Source organism: Elgaria multicarinata, chromosome 21, assembly GCF_023053635.1.
Source record: "Elgaria multicarinata webbii isolate HBS135686 ecotype San Diego chromosome 21, rElgMul1.1.pri, whole genome shotgun sequence".
Taxonomy (NCBI): Eukaryota; Metazoa; Chordata; class Lepidosauria; order Squamata; family Anguidae; genus Elgaria; species Elgaria multicarinata.
The window spans coordinates 8655411-8676870 of record NC_086191.1 but is presented as its reverse complement, the minus strand read 5'-3'; the positions used below and the strand labels follow the sequence as shown (position 1 = coordinate 8676870).

The 21460-nt window shown below is 47.3% G+C and overlaps 2 protein-coding genes across 5 annotated transcripts in view; both read right to left on the bottom strand.

Moving 5' to 3' along the window:
* LOC134412125 (protein S100-A13-like) overlaps positions 1–18940 on the bottom strand; it is a 344998-nt gene extending 326058 nt beyond the window's left edge. For 2 of the 4 annotated variants that reach the window (XM_063145928.1, XM_063145927.1), the window contains exons 1-3: positions 13264–13459; positions 11678–11951; positions 7474–7620 (exon numbers count right to left, since the gene is read on the bottom strand). In XM_063145928.1, the coding sequence (XP_063001998.1) occupies positions 7483–7620; positions 11678–11830 (291 nt within the window). In that variant the 5' untranslated portion in view covers positions 11831–11951; positions 13264–13459 and the 3' untranslated portion in view covers positions 7474–7482. Of the gene's footprint in view, positions 1–7294; positions 7621–11677; positions 11952–13263; positions 13460–18880 lie in introns of those variants that run through there. The other 2 variants (XM_063145926.1, XM_063145925.1) reach the window with 2 other exon arrangements.
* LOC134412126 (protein S100-A13-like) lies at positions 104–2335 on the bottom strand. The gene is made up of 3 exons (XM_063145929.1): positions 2216–2335; positions 1353–1602; positions 104–326 (listed from the first exon to the last, which is right to left on the bottom strand). Exons 2-3 carry the CDS (start codon positions 1494–1496, stop codon positions 189–191), a joined length of 282 nt encoding a protein of 93 aa, XP_063001999.1. The 5' UTR covers positions 1497–1602; positions 2216–2335; the 3' UTR covers positions 104–188.
* Positions 18941–21460: the final 2520 nt, after the last annotated feature.

Below are 21460 nucleotides of genomic sequence, written 5' to 3'. Positions count from 1 at the left end.
GTATTCCCTGACTCTCGCTCAGTGGCTGCCTAATTCCTGGCTCTGACACCCCATCCCTTCTGTCCCGCCTGCCAAGCAAGGAACGAGCAACGCCACCTCAGAGTAAAGTCTTTTATTTGGAAATTACTATCTGCTGCCATGTAGATTTTTATCTCACATTACCTAACACACACACACACACACACATCTCATTTCTTCTTCCCCACTTTCTCCTTCTTGAGTTCCTTGGCCAGCTCCCTGATAAGCTGGCAGAAGTCTTCAATGCTCAACCCGTTGTCACAGTCGATCCTAAAGCTCTTCATCTTCTCCTCTAGATCCCCCACGTCCTGCAAAGAGGAAAGGGAAAGTCAGAGGGGGCTGGTGCGAGATTGCTGTGATGAACCTCCTGGCACAGGAGCAAGCTAGCTCTGAAGACTGGGTGTTGGCAGCAAATAGTGGAGGCGGGCGTTGCTTTTGTGGGCAAGCATCCTGCTCTTAGAAAGAGAATACTGGGATTTGAGTGCACCCTTTTAGTCTGTCCTGGTTGTGGATTTCCCCCGGGCATACAGTGGGTTTCCCCACTGTGTGAACAGAATACTGGATTAGATGGGCCCTTGGTCTGATCCAACAGGGCTCTCCTTATGTCCACCCAGCAAGGCTGTCCTTGTATGCATCAGAGCTATTCGACAATTAAAAGAATATATGGTGGAATGGAGGTTTTCAAGGAACATTGGGTCCAGAATTGAAGGCTCCTTTCATATGTGTTGGACTACAACCCCCATCACCCAGAGCCAGCTGGATCCAAAACATTTGGAAGGTGCTAGTTTGTGGATGGCTGATGTATAGGATGAACAGTGTGGAGGGAGGGAGGGAGAGAGAGAGAGAAAGAACAGGGAGACGGAGGAGTCACCTTTCTGCTCTGTAAAACTGACTGACCGTAGTAAGTTCAGATTATGCAAAATCTGAGTGAGTAAGAAGTGTCTCTCCTTACTATGTATAATTCACTTCTGGAATTCTCCGTTGCAAGGTGTGTTCCTGATGGCATTGGCTGTTTATGTTTGTGTTGGCCCTATGTGTGTGGTCCAGCTTCTCGCCGGATGATACGAGGGCCTGACTGTAGTTTGCATGATAAACAGTTACGACCATATGTCATCCTGCAGAGCACATGAGCATAACACGAGTGCAATGCTCTTGGAGTGGAAAGGTTAGGACAAAGGCCCCTGGGAGGAAGGCGCGAAGAACGAGTGACTTCAAGGAGAAGTATGGGTAGATATGAAGAGTAAGGAGTGAAGAGTACAAAGGAAAGGTCTGTCTGGTCCAGCATTCTGGCTACCCTATTGCTTGCCTCTCCCCTCTCCACAATCCAGGCCCACCTTCATGAGGTTAGGGAGCTGTAAGGCCACAAGCTCCTTGAATTCGCCAGTGGTCAGCATGCCCTTCTTGCCTCCGTGGGTTGTGAAGACGTTGGCGATTTTCTGGATGGCCTTCTCCACCTCTGTCCACTCTGTGCTGGCCATGATATTACGGAGCCCAGGGACGGCTCCTCTCCTTCCTTGCTAGGGTTGTTGGTCAAGGGTTTTCATGGAACGGGCACCACGTCTCGTCTGCTGTGCAAGATGGGTGCTGTGGACCGAAGAGATGGGAGAAGTGAGCAGGTTAGAGAGAGAAACAGGAAGGCAGGTGGAAATATATAGTGCCCAGATGAAATTGCTTGTGGAAATCCGTACATTAGGTAAAACAGCACATGAAAATGCATAGATTTAGAGAAATGCACACACAAGTGCATGAGGATTTTCACGTTGATTTCTTTTTTTAAATGAATATTTAATCAGAAAGAAATCTCTCTTGAGTTCCCCGGGGCTTACTCTCCAGCAAGTCAAAGTTTTCAGATCGCGCCCTGATTTGCCCAAATCCGGCCATCCCGTGCTTTCTGCAGACCTCTGAAACGGGCACGTCCGCTGAGGTTTAAACTTTAAAGCACCCCGTCCACTGATGTGCACAGAAGCGATTAATGTGCCAGCGTTGGTTTTTAATCGCTTAAATGCCGCTTGAAGGATTATCCAACCCCCAAGATCCTTTTTACTGTCTGGTAGCTTAATAAATAAAAGCAGGATGACTCAAATTCGGGGCAGGAGCAAGGGGAAACAGCCTTTTTGCACGCACGCACGCACGCACGCACACGCACACACACACACGCTGGCACGGTGCCCTCTTCCAAAGGGGAATTGTCACTTACCCCCCAAATGTGGATGTTCGTTGGGAAAAAATGGGTGAAAGGAGCTGTCCAGAGCTCTTTATTTATACAGCTCAAAGTAGCTGGAATCAGGCCTTGGAGGGGTGTGTGAATAGGTGGGATCAGAAGGACATTCGCTAAAGGAATTCTGGTTTTGGTTTCTCTTCGCAGAGCCAGACAGTCCCGCCCACAGCCATTCCCCCCTCTGCTCTCCCCCCATTTGCATTCCGAGTTCTCATTCTGTTTCCATCGTTTCCCTACTTGTTGACAGAGGCAAAGTTCAACATCCGGGCTCTTGCCGTCCGTCCGTAAACTACGCCTTTCGTGCGCTATTTCGGACCCGCGCAACGGAAGCGTTAGTTTTTCTCCCCCGCGAACCCCCGTTTTCCTTGGCTGGATTCCAACATCTGCAAAGAAACGGGAGTCCCCCGAGGGAGAAAAACTAACGCTTCCGTTGCACGGGTCGGAAACAGTGCACAAAAGGCGGAGTCTGCGTTTTGGAAGCTCAGCCGAAGGCGTCCAAGGAATGTGTGCTTCGGTGGCTAATCTACATGACCGCTTTAAAACAGTTTATAACAGTAGTGACAACTGTTGGGGCCCAGGACACACTCCATATACAGTTTTCAAACCGTTTTCCAAGTGTCATAACCGGCTTGGTGTAGATCTGACCCCGCTCGGTCAAAGCTTGCAGGGAAACAAAGAATAATGAAAAAGAAGAGAACACAAGCAAAGTGTGTTGCACCTTAGCAAATTGACGCTGTACACAATTACCGTGAAAAATCATTATACAGTTTAAAACGCGTCTCATGGACCATTAGAAGTATTTGAGGCAGTAAGCTTGTGTGCACCAGTTGCTGGGGAATATGGGCGGGAGGGTGCTGTTGAAACTGAGTGGTGGGAGATTCAGGCCAAATAAAAGGAAGTAGTTAAACTATGGAACTCACTACCACAAGATGTAGTGATGGCCACTCATTTGGATGGCTTTAAAAGGGGGTTGGACAAATTCCTGGAGGCAAAGTCTATCCATGGCTACTAGCCCTGATGGCTGTGAGCCATCTCCAGTATTTGAGGCAATAAGCCTGTGTGCACCAGTTGCTGGGGAACATGGGTGGGAGGGTGCTGTTGCACCTTGTCCTGCCTTGTTGGTCCCTGGCCAACAGCTGGTTGGCCACTGTGTGAACACAGTACTGGACTAGATTGACCCAGGGCCAGTGCTAGACTACTTTGCGCCCCGGGCAAGGTGAGCTACTTGCACCCCTCCTCCCCCCCCCCAAAAAATTGTCAACTTCAATTTTTAAGAACAGATGTGTTGTAGAAAAAACAAAAAAGCTCAAAACTTGAAACTGCTAAATTTATTTTAAATTGCAAGAATAAGTAATAAATAATAATCAATTTTTGATTATCTTTCGCAAATCCTATGGGAGGGGGGGGCAGCCACCATCTCGCGCGGAGACTGAAGACCTCCGGAGGGGTTCAAATGGGGTGCAGAAGCACCGCTTGGCCCCTTCCATGTCTGCACGAGGACATCCATGCATGCCCCACAATCACACACAGTACAATATTTTACAGGGGGTCCGGAGGACAGTGTCTTCCACTTGTGTTACTCCTGTGTTTTTCCACCTCTCCTGTCATTTTTCTCTCTCCAGGGGAAAAAGAAACATTAAGGGAAAAAGATGGACTAGGTGTGTCAAGCCTTTAGATTCATAGCTCTCAAAGCTCTCTTCCCAGAAGGACACCTAGGTGACAATCCTATACTCAGTTACCTTGGAGTAAGTGCCATTGAACTCACTGAGGCTTACTTCTGAGTAGACATGTGTATGACCGCCCTTAGTCTTACTAGACCAGGATTATTTATTTTTAAATGAAGGAAATATCTATGACAAACACCCACTCACTCATAAGTAATGCCTCAAAGCACTTAAGTATTTTTCTTAGAATCCAGTTACCCTGTTCCCTTTTGTTTCAGAATTATTAGCATGGGGAAAAAGATATACAGCTCTCCAGGAAATGTGCTAGATTCAAGTCAGGAAGCTGTAAGAATTCAAATCTCTTTCATGATAGCAATGGACCCTTGGTCTGATCCAGCATGGCTCTTCTTATGTTCGTATTTCATTTATATTTCTAATGCTGGAACCAGGGTCATCCCATGAAGCTGATGGGTGGGAGATTCAGGACAGATAATGTTTAAGGCTGCCATTAGCAAGGCAGGAGGGAATGACATGCTTTCTTGAGGCACGTCATTCCCCCACCCCGAGCTCCAATTGAGGTCTTAAAGGGGAAAGTGGGTCATTCGTGGACATTATAGAAAAGGCCCCAATTGGAGTGGATGGTGGTGGTGCAGAATGAAATCCTTTCCCCTCCTCCACTCCAATCGGGTTCTTTAAGGTGGCGGGGGAATAACGTACTTTCTGCAGGACTCAGAAAGCTGCTTCCCACACACACACTAGGTGTCCTCTTTTTTGGTTTCCCAAATATGGTCACCCTAGGTAGGGGGGCACTGGGCATGAGTTTGTGGAACCAAGGAGGCAGTGACCTGAAAAAGTTTGGGAACCACTGCTTTAGACCGTCCTGGGGAGGGGGAGGGGGACAGACATCTTTTGCTGAAACACCCCCAGAGAAGCGCCCGAGATCTGATGATGGATAGGTTCGAGGAGGGTGGGGGCACAGTCCCCTTTCTCCCCCAAGATTTGTAATGGCCGCTTTAATCCGGATTGAAACGCGATTGTCGTCATTGTTTTGGAAAGGGATTACAAGCTCAGACGATAAGAACAGGGAAAAGCTGCAGCTAAAACATGTCGTTTTAGGGAGATGTCAGATAAAGGAAGGGAGATTTATTTAAGGATTTTTATGCCGCCATTCAGCCAAAAAAGGCTCTCACGGCGGCTTACAAAAGTATTTCTTGACCATTTCACCCTGCTCCCATCTCTGCAAGGTATGTAAAGATAAGGGAGATAGACCTTGTTTTGCAGAGTCCTTTTTAAAGACTCCTTTCAGCACCGTCTGTCCAGCGATACCTCATCACCTCCTCCTCTGTTTCTAGTCTGCAGACTCAGGGTTATTGTTGTTGTTGTTGTTGTTATTATTATTATTATTATTATTATTATTATTATTATTATTATTATTATTTTACGTATATCCCACCTTTTCCCCAGTACTGGGACTTGAGGCAGTTTACAAGATTAAAACATGTACAATTAAAACCTATAAATATAAATTACAAAAGTTAAAATAGAATTTAACCTACAGTAAAATTAAAAACCTGTTAAAAAAAAATTAAAAACTGGAACAGGTTAAAAAGTAGGGTGGGTGGGATCCAATACGTTAACACAGGTCCAGTCTAGTTCCAAAAGCCTGCTGAAACAAAAACGTTTTTGCCTGCCTCTGAAACTGTAGCACAGAGGGAGCCAGCCTGGCCTCCCTGGGAAGGGAGTTCCAGAGCCTTGGAGCAGCCACCGAGAAGGCCCTGTCCCACGTACCCCTCAGGCGTGCCTGGGATGTTGGTGGGACTGAGAGAAAGGCCTCCCCAGGAGATCTCGGAGCATGGGCAGGCTTGTATGGGAGAATACGGTCTTTCAGATAACCTGGACCCGAGCCAGAGAGGGCTGTATAGATGGTTATGTTGGCCATATAGCATTACCCACATGCAAGCAGCAGGTACAGGGCTGGCATCAAAGGTAGACACAGATGAGCACCTGCTGAGGGGCCTTACTCAGGTAGGAGCCCACAGGCAAAAGCCCCCTGGATTTGCGCCTCCTCTTCATTTTGCCTGCTTCTGACCCAGACAACGGTGGAGGTGAGAATGAGGGGCACGAGACGCCCTGGCCAACTCGTTCCTTGTCTCTCTGCCTGGGTGCCAGGAGGAGGAGGAGGAGCTGGTGACAATGGTGGGGAAAAGGTAGACCCCCAGAGGAAGGAGCTCCATCGGGGTGTCTTGCCCAACCTGGAGCAAGTTCTGGGGGAGGTATCAGAAAGTTTGGGGGAACTCTCAAGTTTTCAGAGTTTTTTTTTTTAAAATGGCTGAAGTTTTCCCCAAAGAAATGGAAACAGGGCTGTAGGCGGAGAACCCTGCAGAAGAGGGGTTTCAAAGGGGTGCCCTAAGATCTACTAAAGAGAGCGGTTCAGAGGTAGCCAGTGAAGCCCAGCCACTGTCTGCAAGCTAAGGTTTCCCTGCCGGGAACAAATGGCTGATGGTGATCTTTAGCAGGCATCTCCCTGGGTTTTAACCAGAGCAATGGGCAGCCGATTCTGCTGGAAACAACGTCTTTGTAACCCGCAAAGCCTCCAGCATTCACTGGTGCTTTAAACCTGTTTGGATTTATTCGGTGTACTGAACCCAGGGCTGATCTCGGCTCTTTTGTCATGATGCTCACGAACTGATTCGGGGCGAAGGACGGCGTTGTTGTAATCTCTTATCTGCGCCTCTTTCTCGGACTGTAAAGGCTTCCAGATCAGCCCTGGGATTACCGCAGCAAAAGGTTGTACTGCGTCGTGCGCCTCTGCCCCAGCGAGTCAAGTTTCGACAGCTTGGCCCAATAAAATCCTGCATGGCTCAGAACTCACTGAGCAGGACAGGTTGCCTGTTGGCCCCTTCTTGGGGGCGGGGGGCATTGCTCACTTTTCTCCCCCAACTTCTGTGGGGTGGCATTTAACACCCCAGTTTCTCAAGAAGAAGAGGGATGAGGGATGGATCCGGGGAAGCAAAAGGGGTGGCACAGGAACAGGAATCTCAACTATGAAAAGTTGAGAATAGGGAGCCGGGTTGCGTATTGGGAGCTGATGGGCCTTAAACTGGGAACAGACTGGTTTGTCTGCTGTCGCCCCATTGCATCGGCCACCAGGGCTGCAAATCGGAGCATGCGCAGGGCGACGAATATTTTTGGGGTTGCACAGTGACTCCGTTTACCCACATTGGAGTCACGCGGCCCTCCTAGGCAGGAAGGACCCTATGACAGCTTCCTGTTCAGGTTGGAGGCAACAGCCGTATTCCCTGACTCTTGCTCAGTGGCTGCCTAACTCCTGGCTCTGACACCCCATCACTTCTGTCCCAACTGCCAAGCAAGGAACAAGCAACGCCACCTCAGAGTAAAGTCTTTTATTTGGAATTTGCAACCTACTGTCAGATAGGTTTATATATCCTGGTACCTGCCTCACCCCCAGCCACCCGAAATACTCATGGTCCCGCCTGTCAGTTTCACATGCATGCACATTCTCTCTCTTTCTCTCTCTCTCTTTCTCTCTCTCTCTCTTTCTCTCTCTCATACAAATGCCTCTCACTTCTTCTTGCCCACTTTCTCCCTCTTGATCTCCTTGGCCAGCTCCCCGATCAGCCTCCAGTACTCCCCGAATTTCAGCTCCTCGTCATTGTTGACATCCAGGCTCCTCATCTTCTCGTCTAGATCCCCCACATCCTGCAAAAGGGAAAGGGAAAGCCGGAGAGGACCAGTGGGAGATTGCTAGGACGAGCCTCCTGGCACAGGAGCAATCTATCTCTAAAGACCGGAGCCAAGGGGCGAACAACAGGAGCAGGCCATCGCTTTGGTGGGCAGGCTGGGAGTTGGTTAATTTAAGGGGAGAGAAGTGGTAAACTGTAAACATCCCCCCCGGGAGCTGATATCTCCCTCTTTCATTTGTGTGTGTGTGTGTGTGGGGGGGTGCCCTTTTGGCTACACACTTGGAGAACTATGTTTACTATGCTAGACAGCCTACAATTCCCATCATCCCCAGACAGCTGGATCCAAGACATCTGGCGGGCACTGGGCCAGGGGAACGAAGGTAAATAGGATGAATGAACTGGAGAGAACAGGAAGAAAGAGGATGTGATGTCCTCCTTCTCTCGTCATGATGGAGGGAATATGAGTGATTGGTCAGATTGGGAATGAGCAAAATAAATAAATAAATAAATGGCATTGAATCATCACATAGCTCAGTCACCCCAGTAGAAATGATTGACAGGCACAAGCTCAGAACAGACAAAAGGAAGAACAACTTCATATGATGCATAAATAATTTCTGGAATTTGCTGTTGCAAGACGTGGTCATTACAGCTGCTGCCGTTTCTATTTGTGTAACCCTGCGCATGACGATACATGTGGTCCAGTTTCTTGCAAGCTTTCTGTTAAACATGCTTCTGGATATACCACATCAGACTGCATGGAGTGTGTGTGTAAGCTTCTACGTAAGAATGAACAAATCCTTCCTCATAGAAAAGTAGGGTGTCAGGGTTCTAACCTCGTTTTGTCTTGACTGGCTAGTTTTCTATGTGCGGAGCCTTTGTAGGAAAGGGGTTGGAAATGCCTTCCGTCACAAGGAACTCCCTGTCTGCAGTCTGAAGTGCTTGTAGGATTTGAGTGAAAAGAGTGGCTATCACATTTTTGAATTCTTTCATTTACAACAGTTTTACCCTGCTTTTCAGCCTCCCTCAAAAAAAAAAAAAAACCCTACCAGAGATCACCCCAACGAATACAAAAGTAGATTTGAAAGGCTTAAGAATCCTTTTAGGACAAATAAAAAGCTTTTAATCTGGCATTGAAAACAGTATAACTGAAACATCAGACACAATTCCCAAGGGGGGGGTATTACAAAATTGTGGCCCCCACCACGCTGAAGTGGGGATTAAAAAGGGCAAATGTTGCATTATAAAATCCAACAGAAATTTACCATCAAGGCGCACCGCGAACCAATATTAAAACGCTATCAAGCGCCGTACGCCGACTGAAACCAACTCGCCATGGGAGGTGTGTGATCTGTTTGCATGGTTTTTTTGTTTTTAAATTGATTTTAAAACAGAACTGAAGTAGGACAGCTATGTTGTTTTTTTAAACCCTTTATATGGGGCCATTTCCTAGAGTTAAATCGTCCCCGTTGCTATTAATCCTTCTGGAGTGGTGGTGGTGGAAAAGAAATTCATTCCCCGCAGGGCAGCCCCTCCGTGAGAGAGTGTATGGCCTGGAGGCTGGCGAACCATGGCTGCCCGCAAAGGCTTCTGGGTAAATGGCTGCTTCTGTTTCTAAGCTAGCAAACTGTCATTGCCTTCTGTACACGTCAGCAACATTCCTTTGTGTTATGGGAAAGATGGGTCAAAAGCACAATTACAGTGATCTCATGAGAACAACAGGTGTCTTATCTATGTAGCCTGCTATTGTAACTGGAGGCTCTAGCGAGCTGACATTCCAGTGTCGGGGTATCGAGAGGCCATGCCATAATACCCCATCCATCCAATTAGTAAGTGCACCTGAATGAAGGGGATGCGCTTGCGTGTGCCAAAGAAATGCCAAGTAGTGCCTTGAGAATAAAACGGCCAGTATCGTACTGCCCTTATACAAATCTATGATGCGACCACACTTTAAAATACCGTGTACAGTTCTGGTCACCACACTTAAAAAAGGATATTATAGAGCTGGAAGAAGTGCAGAAAAGGGCAACTCAAATGATTCAGGGGCTGGAGCATCTCCCCTACGAGGGAAGGTTACATCAACTGGGATGGTTTAGCCTGGAAAAAAGGAGGCTAAGGGGAGACATGATAGAGGTGGACAAAATTATGCCTGGTGTGGAGAATTTGGATAGGGAGACATTTTTCTACCTCTCTCAGAATACTAGAACCCAATGGGGTCATCCCATGAAGCTGATGGGTGGGAGATCCAGGACAAATAAAAGAAAGGACTTCTTCACACAGCGCAGAGTTAAATGATGGAACTCACTACCACAAGATGTAGTGTTGGCCACCCGTTTGGATGGCTTTAAAAGGGGGTTGGATCAATTCCTGGAGGCGAAGGCTATCCATGGCTACTAGCCCTGATGGCTGTGTGCTGTCTTCGGTATTCAAGACAATAAGCCTGTGTGCACCAGTTGCTGGGGAACATGGGCGGGAGGGTGCTGTTGCACCATGTCCTGCTTGTTCATCCCTGGCCGACGGCTGCCTGGCCCCTGTGTGAACAGAGTGCTGGACTAGATGGACCCTTGGTCTGATCCAGCATAGCACTTCTGACGTTCTTATGTTTATCACACAATATAAACGTTTGCCATGGATTCTTATGATCCATAGAGGGTCCAGACTGGTCAAAGGGTCTTCTGTGCAGGAAGCTTTCGCAGTCCACTTTATTATTGAGATATGCCTAAATGTGCTGAAATATGCCAATATATTAGTCTCCTTGTAAGCAAAGCTGTGAGTCGGGCTACTCTTGTCTCCTTGGTAACCCTGAAAACATCCTGAAACTCACGGACGGAGCTGGAAGGGTTGATACAAAGAGACTGAGGAGATTTTGGTGTGGGAAACAGTGGCCCCGTTCAGACAACACGCTAAACCATGCTGCTTAACCACAAAATAGTTAATGGAATGCATTCCGCTAACCATTTTGTGGTTAAGCAGCATGGTTTAGCATGTTGTCTGAACGGGGCCAGGAAGATGGAGGACAGAGTTAAGCACTTTCCCTCTTGGTCTCTCTCCTCTTCTCAAATGTGGAAATGTGTCTCCTCCATGGCAGCTTTAAGGTGTGTGTATTTGTTTTTAGGAAGGAGGGATGGTTCCAGACAGTTGTTCCCTCCTGCCACAGATCAAGATGTTGTGTGGCAATTTCTGTCTTTCCCTCCATAACGTTTTTTCCCCTGGGTTAGAAAAAAGATGAAAGGATCTGTTCTAAAAAAATAAATATGGGCGGGTTACATGTGGAAGATGACATAATCTGGATGAAATCCCATCTTTGAGGCTGGGCACAGTAAAAGCTGTGTTTGGAAGCACAGGCTGAAGGGATGCTCTGTCTGGAGAAAAGGAGGCTGAGGGGAGACGTGTTATCCGTGTTCAGGTCCATAAAAAGGTCCCACGGGGAAGATGCTCCAGTACTATTTTCCATGGCCACAGAAATTACGACCTGAATTAATGGGTTTCAGCTCCCTAGATTCCGATTAAACATACGGGAAAACGTCCCGGCGGTAAGATCTGTACAACAGTGGAACAGTCTCCCTACGGAGGTTGTGGGCTCTCCGTCTCTGGAGGTTTTTAAGGAGAGGCTGGACAGCCGCCTCTCATGGTTGGTTTAACTGGTTTTCCTGCACGTTGCAGAGGGTTGGACTAGATTATCCTTGTGGTCCCTCCCAACTCCACAATTCTATGATTCTATGACCCTTGGTGATCCAATCACATCTCCTGTGTGTTGCATCAGTATTGGTCCTTAGGATGCTTTTATTTTATTTATTTATTTTATTGATTTTTATTCCACCTTTTTTTCCTCCAAGGCGGCCTACATAATCCTCTTCCTGCTCTCCATGTTAGCCTCACAACAACAACCCTGTGAGGTAGGTTGGGCTGAGAGACTGTGACTGGCCCAACGTCACCCAGTGAGCTTCCACGGCTGAGTGGGGACTAGAACCCGGATCTCCTGACTCCCAGTCCGGCACTCTAGCCACTATTCCACACTTCCTTCTCCCCTGCCCCTCCGCTTGCCCCACACACCATCCCACGTCTGTGCTCACCTTCATGAGGTTGGGTAGCTGTAAGGTCACAAGCTCCTTGAACTCGCCGGCGGTCAGCGTGCCTTTCTTGCCCTCGCGGGCTGCGTATGTGAAGAAGATGTAGACAATTTTCTCGATGGCTGTCTCCAGCTCTGTCATTTCACCGCTGGCCATAGTGCTATGGAACAGAGGCAGAGGGGGGCCCCTCTCCTTTCTCGCTGGGGCTGTTGGTCCAGGGACGGGGTGGCTTTTTGTGGGATGGATGGCAGGGGATCCTTGCTGCGTAGGATGGGCGCTGTGAACAGAAGAGACAGACAGACAGACAGACGAAAGGTGAAACCAATGGTAGCAAGCGACGAAGATGTAAATATCGTGCCAAAATGTATATATTTATTTACAGCCCTTTTACTACACCAAAAAGATCCCCCTGAGTAGCTTATAAATGTCAGGAGTATGAGGGAATCTGCCCTCGTGCTTACAATTCTAAAAGAGATGGCATAAGAGGAAAAAGAGAGGAGGAGGGAAGAGGAAAGAGGGGGGAAGCAAGCTCAGGCGCCTCCAGTTCCAGCTGGGATGGAAACTGTTCAGGTAGCCTGACGGAATGGCTGCTAGTTAGGTGACAGTCAGAAAGCACCAAAGGGAAGCTGGCCTCTAAGAAGTGGTGCTGGAATAGCCCATCTGGTAAGATGCAATGAGAGCCCATGGCTTAGATGGCTTTGAAAAGGGGATTTGCCAGCCGGGACGGCGTCAAAATCTGTTTGCTTTGCACTTCAACGCAAGCCCACCCAATCCGCGCATCCTGAACCATGACACGAACCAAAATGTAGCTTTCCTTCGGTTTATGAGTGAGAAGGTGTGTACAGAAACGCCCAACGCCCGCAGAAATTGCTTGCAAAGGTGCAAAACGTTAGGCAAAATGGCGCACACAGAAAGGGTATAGCAGGAGACACCTGCATGCATACGGGTTTGGGGGCTATTTTTAAAAAATAGGGAAAACGACGCAGAGATCAGGCAGAACGAATGTAAGAGGGGAGGGGAGGAGAAACAGAGAGAATCTGAAGTGGACAGATTTGTTCTTCTCTGTTTGCCACATTAGTGCTATCTATGCTATATAATGGAACACCCATGTTCAGATGCACCAACCAGACCTATTATTATTATTATTATTTATTTAGAATGTATATCAGGGATGGGCATTTTTCTGCCCTGGTTTACGGACGTCCAGAGGCAACTGACTAGCTACTGCTGAGAACAGAATGTTAGATTCGATGCATCTTTTTGATTGAGGAAGGAAATCTCTTTTGAGTTCAGTAAGACTTTCTCCCTAGGGGTTAGGAGAGCAGCTTTATTGATCGAACTGCAGGCTATCTTCCCATCTATCTCAAATCGACGCATCCGCTGAGGGTTTTTTTTCACCAGCCCAACGGGGTGCCTTCCACCAATAAACGCCCCTGGGTTTTGCTTTTTTAATCGGAGGAATGATGCACAGGCTCTCGCGATTCTTTTATCTTTGCGTGCGAAAACGCAGGCTTTGCACACACAGATGCACACCCACACCCCACACCCACTGGCACAGTGCCCCCTTCCAAAGGAGAATCATCACTTACCCTGAAGGTGGCCGCTTGCAAGGAAAAATGTCAAGAAGGGAGAAACGCAGCGCTTTTTATATAGCTCAGGGTAGCCAGAATCAGGAGGAATGGGAGGGGTGGGTGGAGGATTAGAAGGCTCAGTGCTCCATTAGCTAAGAGAAAGTGGTGTTTGGTTTCTAGATCCACAATTGGACAGGCACTGCCCTCATCCAGCATTTATTCTCCCCCCCCCCCCGCTGTCTCTTTCCTGGTTGCTGCCTGCCCCAGGCATCCACAAACCAACTTTTATTTTGCAAGCATAGGTTTCAAACCAAAAAAGGAGGGTGGGGTGAGGGAGGGAGGGAAAAACCAGGGCTGTTTTCGCGCATCGACCAGCAACAGCAAACAAGAGAGGAGTTTCTGCTTTGGGTGTGTGCTCACCCAGAGGCTGGGCCCGAGTTAACGGGCGAGAAGTGGAATCCCTCCAGGAAAATGTATTTCATCGGGCGACGCGCTCAGCTGTCGCTTGCAGGAAAAACACAACTGGTCACCGCTGGTTTACACGAAAGGGGAAAAACCACCTCTTTTTCTAGGGCAAATAGACAGGATGTTCTAGCAAGCCTAGTTCGGGCCAGACGCAATACGTTGGAACTTTGCCACCTTTATTTATTTGTTCCATGTCCTGTACGTGGCCTTCCTCTCCATTTTACCCTCACGACAATCCTGTAAGGTAGGTTAGGCTGGGCATCGGTGCCTGTTCCCAAAGCCATCCAGTCAGCTTCATGGGGACTTGTATCTGAGTCTCCTGAGTCCTGGTCCAATGCTCTAACCACTACACCACATTGTCAATACCTCTGATAGGCACCCCTCTCAGCAGTGTGCCACAGACGCCTGTCCAGCTTGGCTGTCCTTAAGACCAGCCCTGCACACACAGCCTCAAAAAAGACCGTAGTTTGCACAAACTAGTATTTGGAGAGGATTAATATATCTAGAGAGGTGGCCTGTTCACTTTACTATTAACTGGATATATTATTAACTGTTCATACACAGCTTCAAGGATCTCTCTTCAAGGCACCCTTGTCTTCCACGGTGCCCCAGCGATGCACTCAAGAACGAAAGAGGGTGGCATTTTTCCAATAGCTGAAATGACTGCATTAAGACTGAACATTAAGACTAATGACTGAACAACCTGGAGGGGGTTCAGAGGAGGGCAACCAGGATGATCAGAGGTCTAGAAACAAAGCCCTATGAAGAGAGACTGAAAGAACTGGGCATGTTTAGCCTGGAGAAGAGAAGATGGAGGGGAGACATGAGAGCACTCTTCAAAGACTTAAAAGGTTGTCACACAGAGGAGGGCCAGGATCTCTTCTCGATCCTCCCAGAGTGCAGGACACGGAATAACGGGCGCAAGTTAAAGGAAGCCAGATTCCAGCTGGACATCAGGAAAAACTTCCTGACTGTTAGAGCAGTGCGACAATGGAACCAGTTACCTAGGGAGGTTGTGGGCTCTCCCACACTAGAGACCTTCAAGAGGCAGCTGAACAACCATCGGTCAGGGATGCTTTAGGGTGGATTCCTGCATTGAGCAGGGGGTTGGACTCGATGGCCTTGTAGGCCCCTTCCAACTGTGCTATTCTATGATTCTATGATTCTATAAACCAGATTGAATCCAAATTATTGTTGTTGTTTTGGAAAGAGATTATGAGTTCAATGGATGAGAGCGGGAGAAAGCTGCAGCTCAAACTTCTCATTTTAGGGCAAGACAAACCAACAAGGATTGGTAGAAGATTGGAAAGGGTGGGTGTGGAAAACTCCACCCATGAGAGAAGGTTACATCAACTGGGATTGTTTAGCTCAGAGAAAAGGGGGCTAAAGCGAGACATGATAGAGGTGGACGAAATTATGCATGGTATATGGAGAATGTGGAAAGGGAGACATTTTTCTCCCGCTCTCAAAATACTAGAACCAGGGGTCATCCCATGAAGCTGATGGGTGGGAGATCCAGGACAAACAAAAGGAAGGACTTCTTCACACAGTGCATAGTTAAATGATGGAACTCACTGCCACAAGATGTAGTGATTGGTGGCCAATTTGGATGACTTTAAAAGGGGGTTCGATAAATTCCTGGAGGTGAAGGCTATCAATAGCTACCAGCTCTGATGGTTGTGTGCTATCTCCAGTATTCGAGGCAATACGCCTGTGTGCACCAGTTGCTGGGGAACATGGGTGGGAGGGTGCTGTTGCACCATGTCCTGCTTGTTCATCCCTGGCCGACAGCTGGTTGGCCACTATGTGAACAGAGTGCTGGACTAGACGGACCCTTGGTCTGATCCAGCAGGGCTCTTCTGATGTCCTTATCCTTGCAGGGTAGGTAAATATAATGGAAGACTAATTCGTTTTGCAGCAAGGAACAAACGTTTTAGGTTCCGAGTTTCCTTTTAAGTAATTGTTTCAGTGCTGAGCGATGCCTCATAATCAATCTCTCTGTTTCTAACATGCAGGAGTAGAGTGTCAATGGTTTTGTAGGCAAAACGGCATCCTGTTTTGTTTTTATACTGTTGTTTTTTATGTTTCTGATGGTTTTTAAATTTTGTATACTTTTTAATGTTTACTGTTTTAACTTTTGTGAACTGCCCAGAGAGCTTCGGCTGTGGGGCGGTATATAAATGTAATAAAATAAATAAATGAAAATAAATAAATGAGCAGGGGCGATCAGAAGGTCTGGGAGAACTCCAAGGTCTGCAGAAATAACAACAGGGATAATAAACTGTGTTTTTGTTTCTTGAGCCCACAGAGAGATAGCAGTTGAATGCAGAAGAGGTGGCCAGACAAGAATTTCCGGAGAGATTCTTGGATGTACGGAAGGGCAGCCCTCACCCCACACAACGCACACGCCTCCGTCCTGAAGAAAAATGAGAGATTTTGACTCTGAAATGACACAGGTGCCCAGACCAAAATTGGGGCAGGTTTTACAACATCTGAACACGGCTCATAGTTGTTTGGAGGTAATTATAGAGAAATGCATATTTTTGTGCCTAAGGTCCTTTTTTTAAAAAAAAAGTTCTTTAGTAGGGGGAAATTATGTTGTTCCTCACCTCGATCCAGAGGGAGAGGCGAGAAATAAATTATTATTATTATTATTATTATTATTATTATTATTATTATTATTATTATTATTATCCATCTCTGGATAAATTTTTATGTGTGCAACATTGCCCTTTTTGAGGATTTTTCGCAGATTGAGCACCTGTTCTGTAACCGAATGCCCGAATTCACAAATCTCTTGAATTTCAGTAGCTCTAGCTAGAGATGTGTGAGGAATTCATTTCGGTCTGTTTTTGACCAGAATTTATTTTTTTATATAATTATTTTTATATCCCGACTTTTCTTCTCTTGCTTACATGGTCGTCCTCCTCTCTGTTTTATACTCACAACAACCCTGTGAGGTAGGTTAGGCCGAAAGTCAGTGACTGGCCAAAAGTCACTCAGTGAGCTTCCCGGCTGAGTCGGGAGTAGAACCTGGGTCTTCTCAAGCCCAGTCCAGGACTCAAACCACTACACAACACTGCCTCTTATGTTCTTGGCTTTTCACACATTCCTAGTTGATTCTTCTTGTGGGACGTTGTAAGTAGTCTGGATTAGGGTACATTGATAGTGGTGGTTTTGTATCATCGTGTGTTCCAGAACCTAACGCGGGCCCGAATATTTCCAATAAGGCTGTGCACTAAATGATGGATTCATCAGAAAATAGCCAGTAAACCTTTGCAAACCCAAATCTTTGACACTCCTGATTTCTGAGCATGTGATGTTTGCGATTCACGGAACAAACCAAAGTGTGGTGTAGCGGCTAAAGTGTTGGACTAGGAGTCGGGAGATCCGGGTTCTAGTCCCCACTCGGCCATGGAAACCCACTGGGTGACTTTGGGCCAGTCGCAGACACTCAGCACGACCTACCCTACAGGGTTGTTGTTGTGAGGATAACAAAAAACCCTTTGAAAAACGCATACGTGTGTTTGACAGATGTGCACGAAAAGATGGGTAGGCCTAAAAATATATACATACAAACACACATGAAATACGTACGAAAGCGCTTTAATCCACGGGAGAAAAATGTGCTCATCTCGAAAAACGCACGTGATATGTACAATTGCACAATTCGTACATTTGGGGGAAAGCGTGCAAAGGAGCAAGGGAAGCATTGAAGGCGTGCTCAGATTCGGAACTGGCCCTGTAACCATTTCATAACAAAACCTATTGCTCATTTTCAGGTGGGAAGGCGCTATGTCGTTTTTGACTTTCACTTCAGAACAGTCTTTTTTTTTAACATGTGTTTTTGACTCTCCAACCCTTTGATTTCGTTACTGAATCTGCCAATTAAGCCAATTAAATCTGGCAGCCTTGCTTAAAAGCGAATACACTTTTCTGCATGCCAGAATCTATGAGGAAGAACCCCAGTTACTTAATCTCAGAAGTCATGGTAGCTGTGCATCCTATTTTACAGGAGGCAGGCCTCTCTTTGAAGGTGTCCTCTTTTGAAGGGCTTTCCAGATAAAGAACGGTCAGAAAGGAAAGAAGGAGAGACCTTGGAGTTGCCTGTCCACAGTGTTCTCCACCATAGTGAGATGTGTTGTATTCCTATTTAAATTCTGCTAACGGTTTCTCAATTTGCCCCTATATACATATAAATTAGCCTACACGCATTTTCCGCAAATCCGTTGTTTCTTTTGGCGTCTTTTGAGGACGGGGTGGGTGGGGATTATGCCTGTCTCCTTTTTTTGCTGATGAATAAGCAGCCAACTAGTGAGGAGTAAAAGGCCTTCTGTGCATGCTCAGAGGCATGCTTGTCTTGATGATGTGTTTCTTGCGAAGAGAAGAGAAGGCACGTGGCTCCTGTCCCCAAACTGCTCACAAACAAACAAACAAACACCAGCTAGCAACCCTTTTCCCCTTCTTTGTCTTGATCTCCAACCCAAAATAGCAAAAAGCATTCTAGCTAGGGTGGCCCTATGAAAAGGAGGACAGGGCTCCTATATCTTTAACAGTTGCATAGAAAAGGGAATTTCAGCAGGTGTCATTTGTATATACGGAGAACCTGGTGAAATTCCCTCTTCATCACAACAGTTAAAGCTGCAGGAGCTATACTAGAGTGACCAGATTTAAAAGAGGGCAGCTTTAACGGTTGTGATGAAGAGGGAATTTCACCAGGTTCTTCATATATACAAATGCCACCTGCTGAAATTTCCTTTTCAATACAACTGTTAAAGGTATAGGAGCCCTGTCCTCCTTTTCATAGGGTCACCCTAGCTAGAATGCTTTTTGCTATTTTGGCCACGCCCCTTTGCCTTTGAATCCGCCCACTGCAGCAACTCGGGGGCCCCCAAGAGCTCCTCTGAATGGAATTCGGGCCGCGGGCTGAGAGAGGTTCTGCACCAGCATGTACGGCCACGCGCAGCAAGCCAAAAAGCGAGAGCAAAAGTTGGCTTATTAAAACGTCTGTTCCTGTCTTCCACGGTAGCTTGTAATTCCAGCAGGAGGACGCTCAGGATACAATTCCCGTGCTGTTGAACTGGGCCCCAACACATGCAGATGAGCTGGGAGTCTGGGAACGCGTGCGACAGTACAAGCCCAGCCTGTTTGGGTACCCACACACAAATACCTCTCTTTCTCGTATGCATGCTAATTCCTTCTCCGACTCAAGGGTGTCGGTCCAGTTTAGCTCCATGCCATTGTCGAGGGCGTATAATAGGCTTCCGGTGAAGAGGAAGCCATGAGATCGTCATACCTTTCTACTGCCACCCTGGAAAAACCAGCATCGGTGGATGAGGCAAAGGCACATGAGGCAGACTTAGAACGTCACCTCTGAGCTCCCCGGTGAGTAATCCTCAACCGGTCGGGATGGTGTTCCCCCATCCAGCGCAATACCCAAAATAAATCCAAGGGGGAGCCAGTGAGCTCTCTGGGAAAGAAGGATGTGACGTCATCGGCAAAGGAATGGCAATTAACCATGACTCTAGTTGAATCCCGGGGAGTTTTGGGCGCACACCCCAAGGAGGGAGGCTCTGCATTTTTGACGTATCGATAAACCAGGATCAGAGGCAAAGGGGACAACTCGTCTCTCCACCCCCAGCATGTCAGAGAATGGCACTCATGGGCCAAGCCTTGTCCAGGTATCGCTTTAGAAATGGATGGCTTGTCCCACTGGATGAGTAGATTCTGAAAATATTGGCAGGGCATGAAGGTGAACCGCGGAGCCAGAGCTGTTCAGGGGTAGGGCCTGATTGAATCCAGTGCCCCAGTCAGGGTGGTCATATGTCCTCTTTTACGAAGGAAAGTCCTCTATTGAAGGGCTCCCAGAGGACCGTCTTCTGCTTGACGGCATCCTCTATTACAGGTGTAGGCAACTTGACGTTCTCCAGATGTTTTGGACCACAGCTTCTTTACCATTGGCTATGCTGATTAGGACTGGCGGGAGTTTTCCTCAAAACTTATGGAGGGCACCAGGTTTGCTCTATTAAATTTAAAGGGTTATCCTGCCCCAATTTCTGTTGAAAGAGAAGGAACCTTAAGAAATGTCACCTATTATCCACAGCTAGCACCTTGAGAGCAGACTGTATAGGTAGTCACACGGGTCACCTGTTCAGTCGTCCGCACTTTGATGAGATGTACTGCACTTCTCTTTAAATTACGATAACCGTTTCTAAATTTGCATCTATACATGTAAATTAGCCTGTACAAAATTTTAAGCAACGTGGGGGTCCTCTTTTGCCCACATTTTGAGCGATGAGTGTTCTCCTTTTCGGCGATTCATAAGTGGAATCTTACAAACAGGAACGTCCGTCACCGGGAAATCCATTTTGGTTTTGGCTTAATGGAGTTGCATGACATGCCGGACTCAACCTGCAATTGCGGGCCAAGCCGCGGGTTTCCCCCGAAATCTCCGCATTTAAAAAAAAATTGCGCCGCAATTTGCACAAATTTCTATTTGCGCGAATAAAAAAATACGGAAAATCCACAAACCGGCCCGACTCGATGCAGGTCATGAAAAACAGACTGAGGTTCAGGAGGGGGTGAATGACAGGAGGCTTGTAGAGTTTCACCCTCCCCCCCCCCCCCCACACACAAAACAGGTTCTTTTGACATCCCTACTGACAATTCCAGGGTCGAGTCAACAGCAAACAAAAGAAAAACATTTTGTCGAGACAGATTTTTTCCTGCGATAGCTGGCCTCTCATACCGATGACCTGCCGGCACGCAGAAGAGAAGCGGTTGTGTTAAATCCCTTCAACAAGGACAGTGGAATCAAAAGAAGACGATGGTGGCACCTTTGAAAGATGACAGGCGGATTGTGGCAGAAGCAGACGCCGCAATGCGATCTGTTTGTTTTGATGGGCTGACGCTGTCAATTAATTTGTTTGTTTGCAGCTCTTGCAGTCTGCCTTTCCTCCAAAGCAGCAATTTATTGATGATACAGATGCCAATGAAACAACAATACAACACAAGCGATGACGCAATGCAATTAAACAGCAGAAGGCTGGCAATAAAACAGAGACGCAGAGACGAACATGTCGGGAGGAGAAAGAAGATGTGTACATTTTAAAAAAGGTTTTTTATTTAGGTTTAAAAATATGGTGGGGGCTGATCAACCTCTCCTGGGAGAGGGGTCTGGCCCAGCTCATGACTGTCCTGTGCTCCCCTCCCTTAGATTTAGTCCTAGGGATTGCAACTCTCAGCAGACAATGAATCCACACATCGGAGATAAAGGTGTGTTGTTGGGGAACATAGAATCATAGAATTGCAGAGTTGGAAGGGGCCTACAAGGCCATCGAGTCCAACCCCCTGCTCAATGCAGGAATCCACACCCTAAAGCATTCCCGACAGATGCTTGTCCAGCTGCCTCTTGAAGGCCTCTAGTGTGGGAGAGCCCACAACCTCCCTAGGTCACTGATTCCATTGTCGTACTGCTCTAACAGTCAGGAAGTTTTTCCTGATGTCCAGCTGGAATCTGGCTTCCTTTAACTTGAGCCCGTTATTCCGTGTCCTGCACTCTGTGAGGATCGAGAAGAGGTTCTGGCCCTCCTCTGTGTGACAACCTTTGAAGTATTTAAAGAGTGCTATCATGTCTCCCCTCAATCTCCTCTTCTCCAGGCGAAACAGGCCCAGTTCTTTCAGTCTCTCTTCATAAGGCTTTGTTTCCAGACCCCCGATCATCCTGGTTGCCCTCCTCTGAACACGCTCC

Bases quoted from the DNA above. Each gene is read 5' to 3' on its own strand.
- LOC134412126 (XM_063145929.1), bottom strand. From the start codon at position 1,496: ATGGCCAGCACAGAGTGGACAGAGGTGGAGAAGGCCATCCAGAAAATC. The intron at 327-1,352 runs GTGGGCCTGGAT...TCCTCTTTGCAG, and splicing joins AGCTCCCTAACCTCATGAAG to GACGTGGGGGATCTAGAGGA.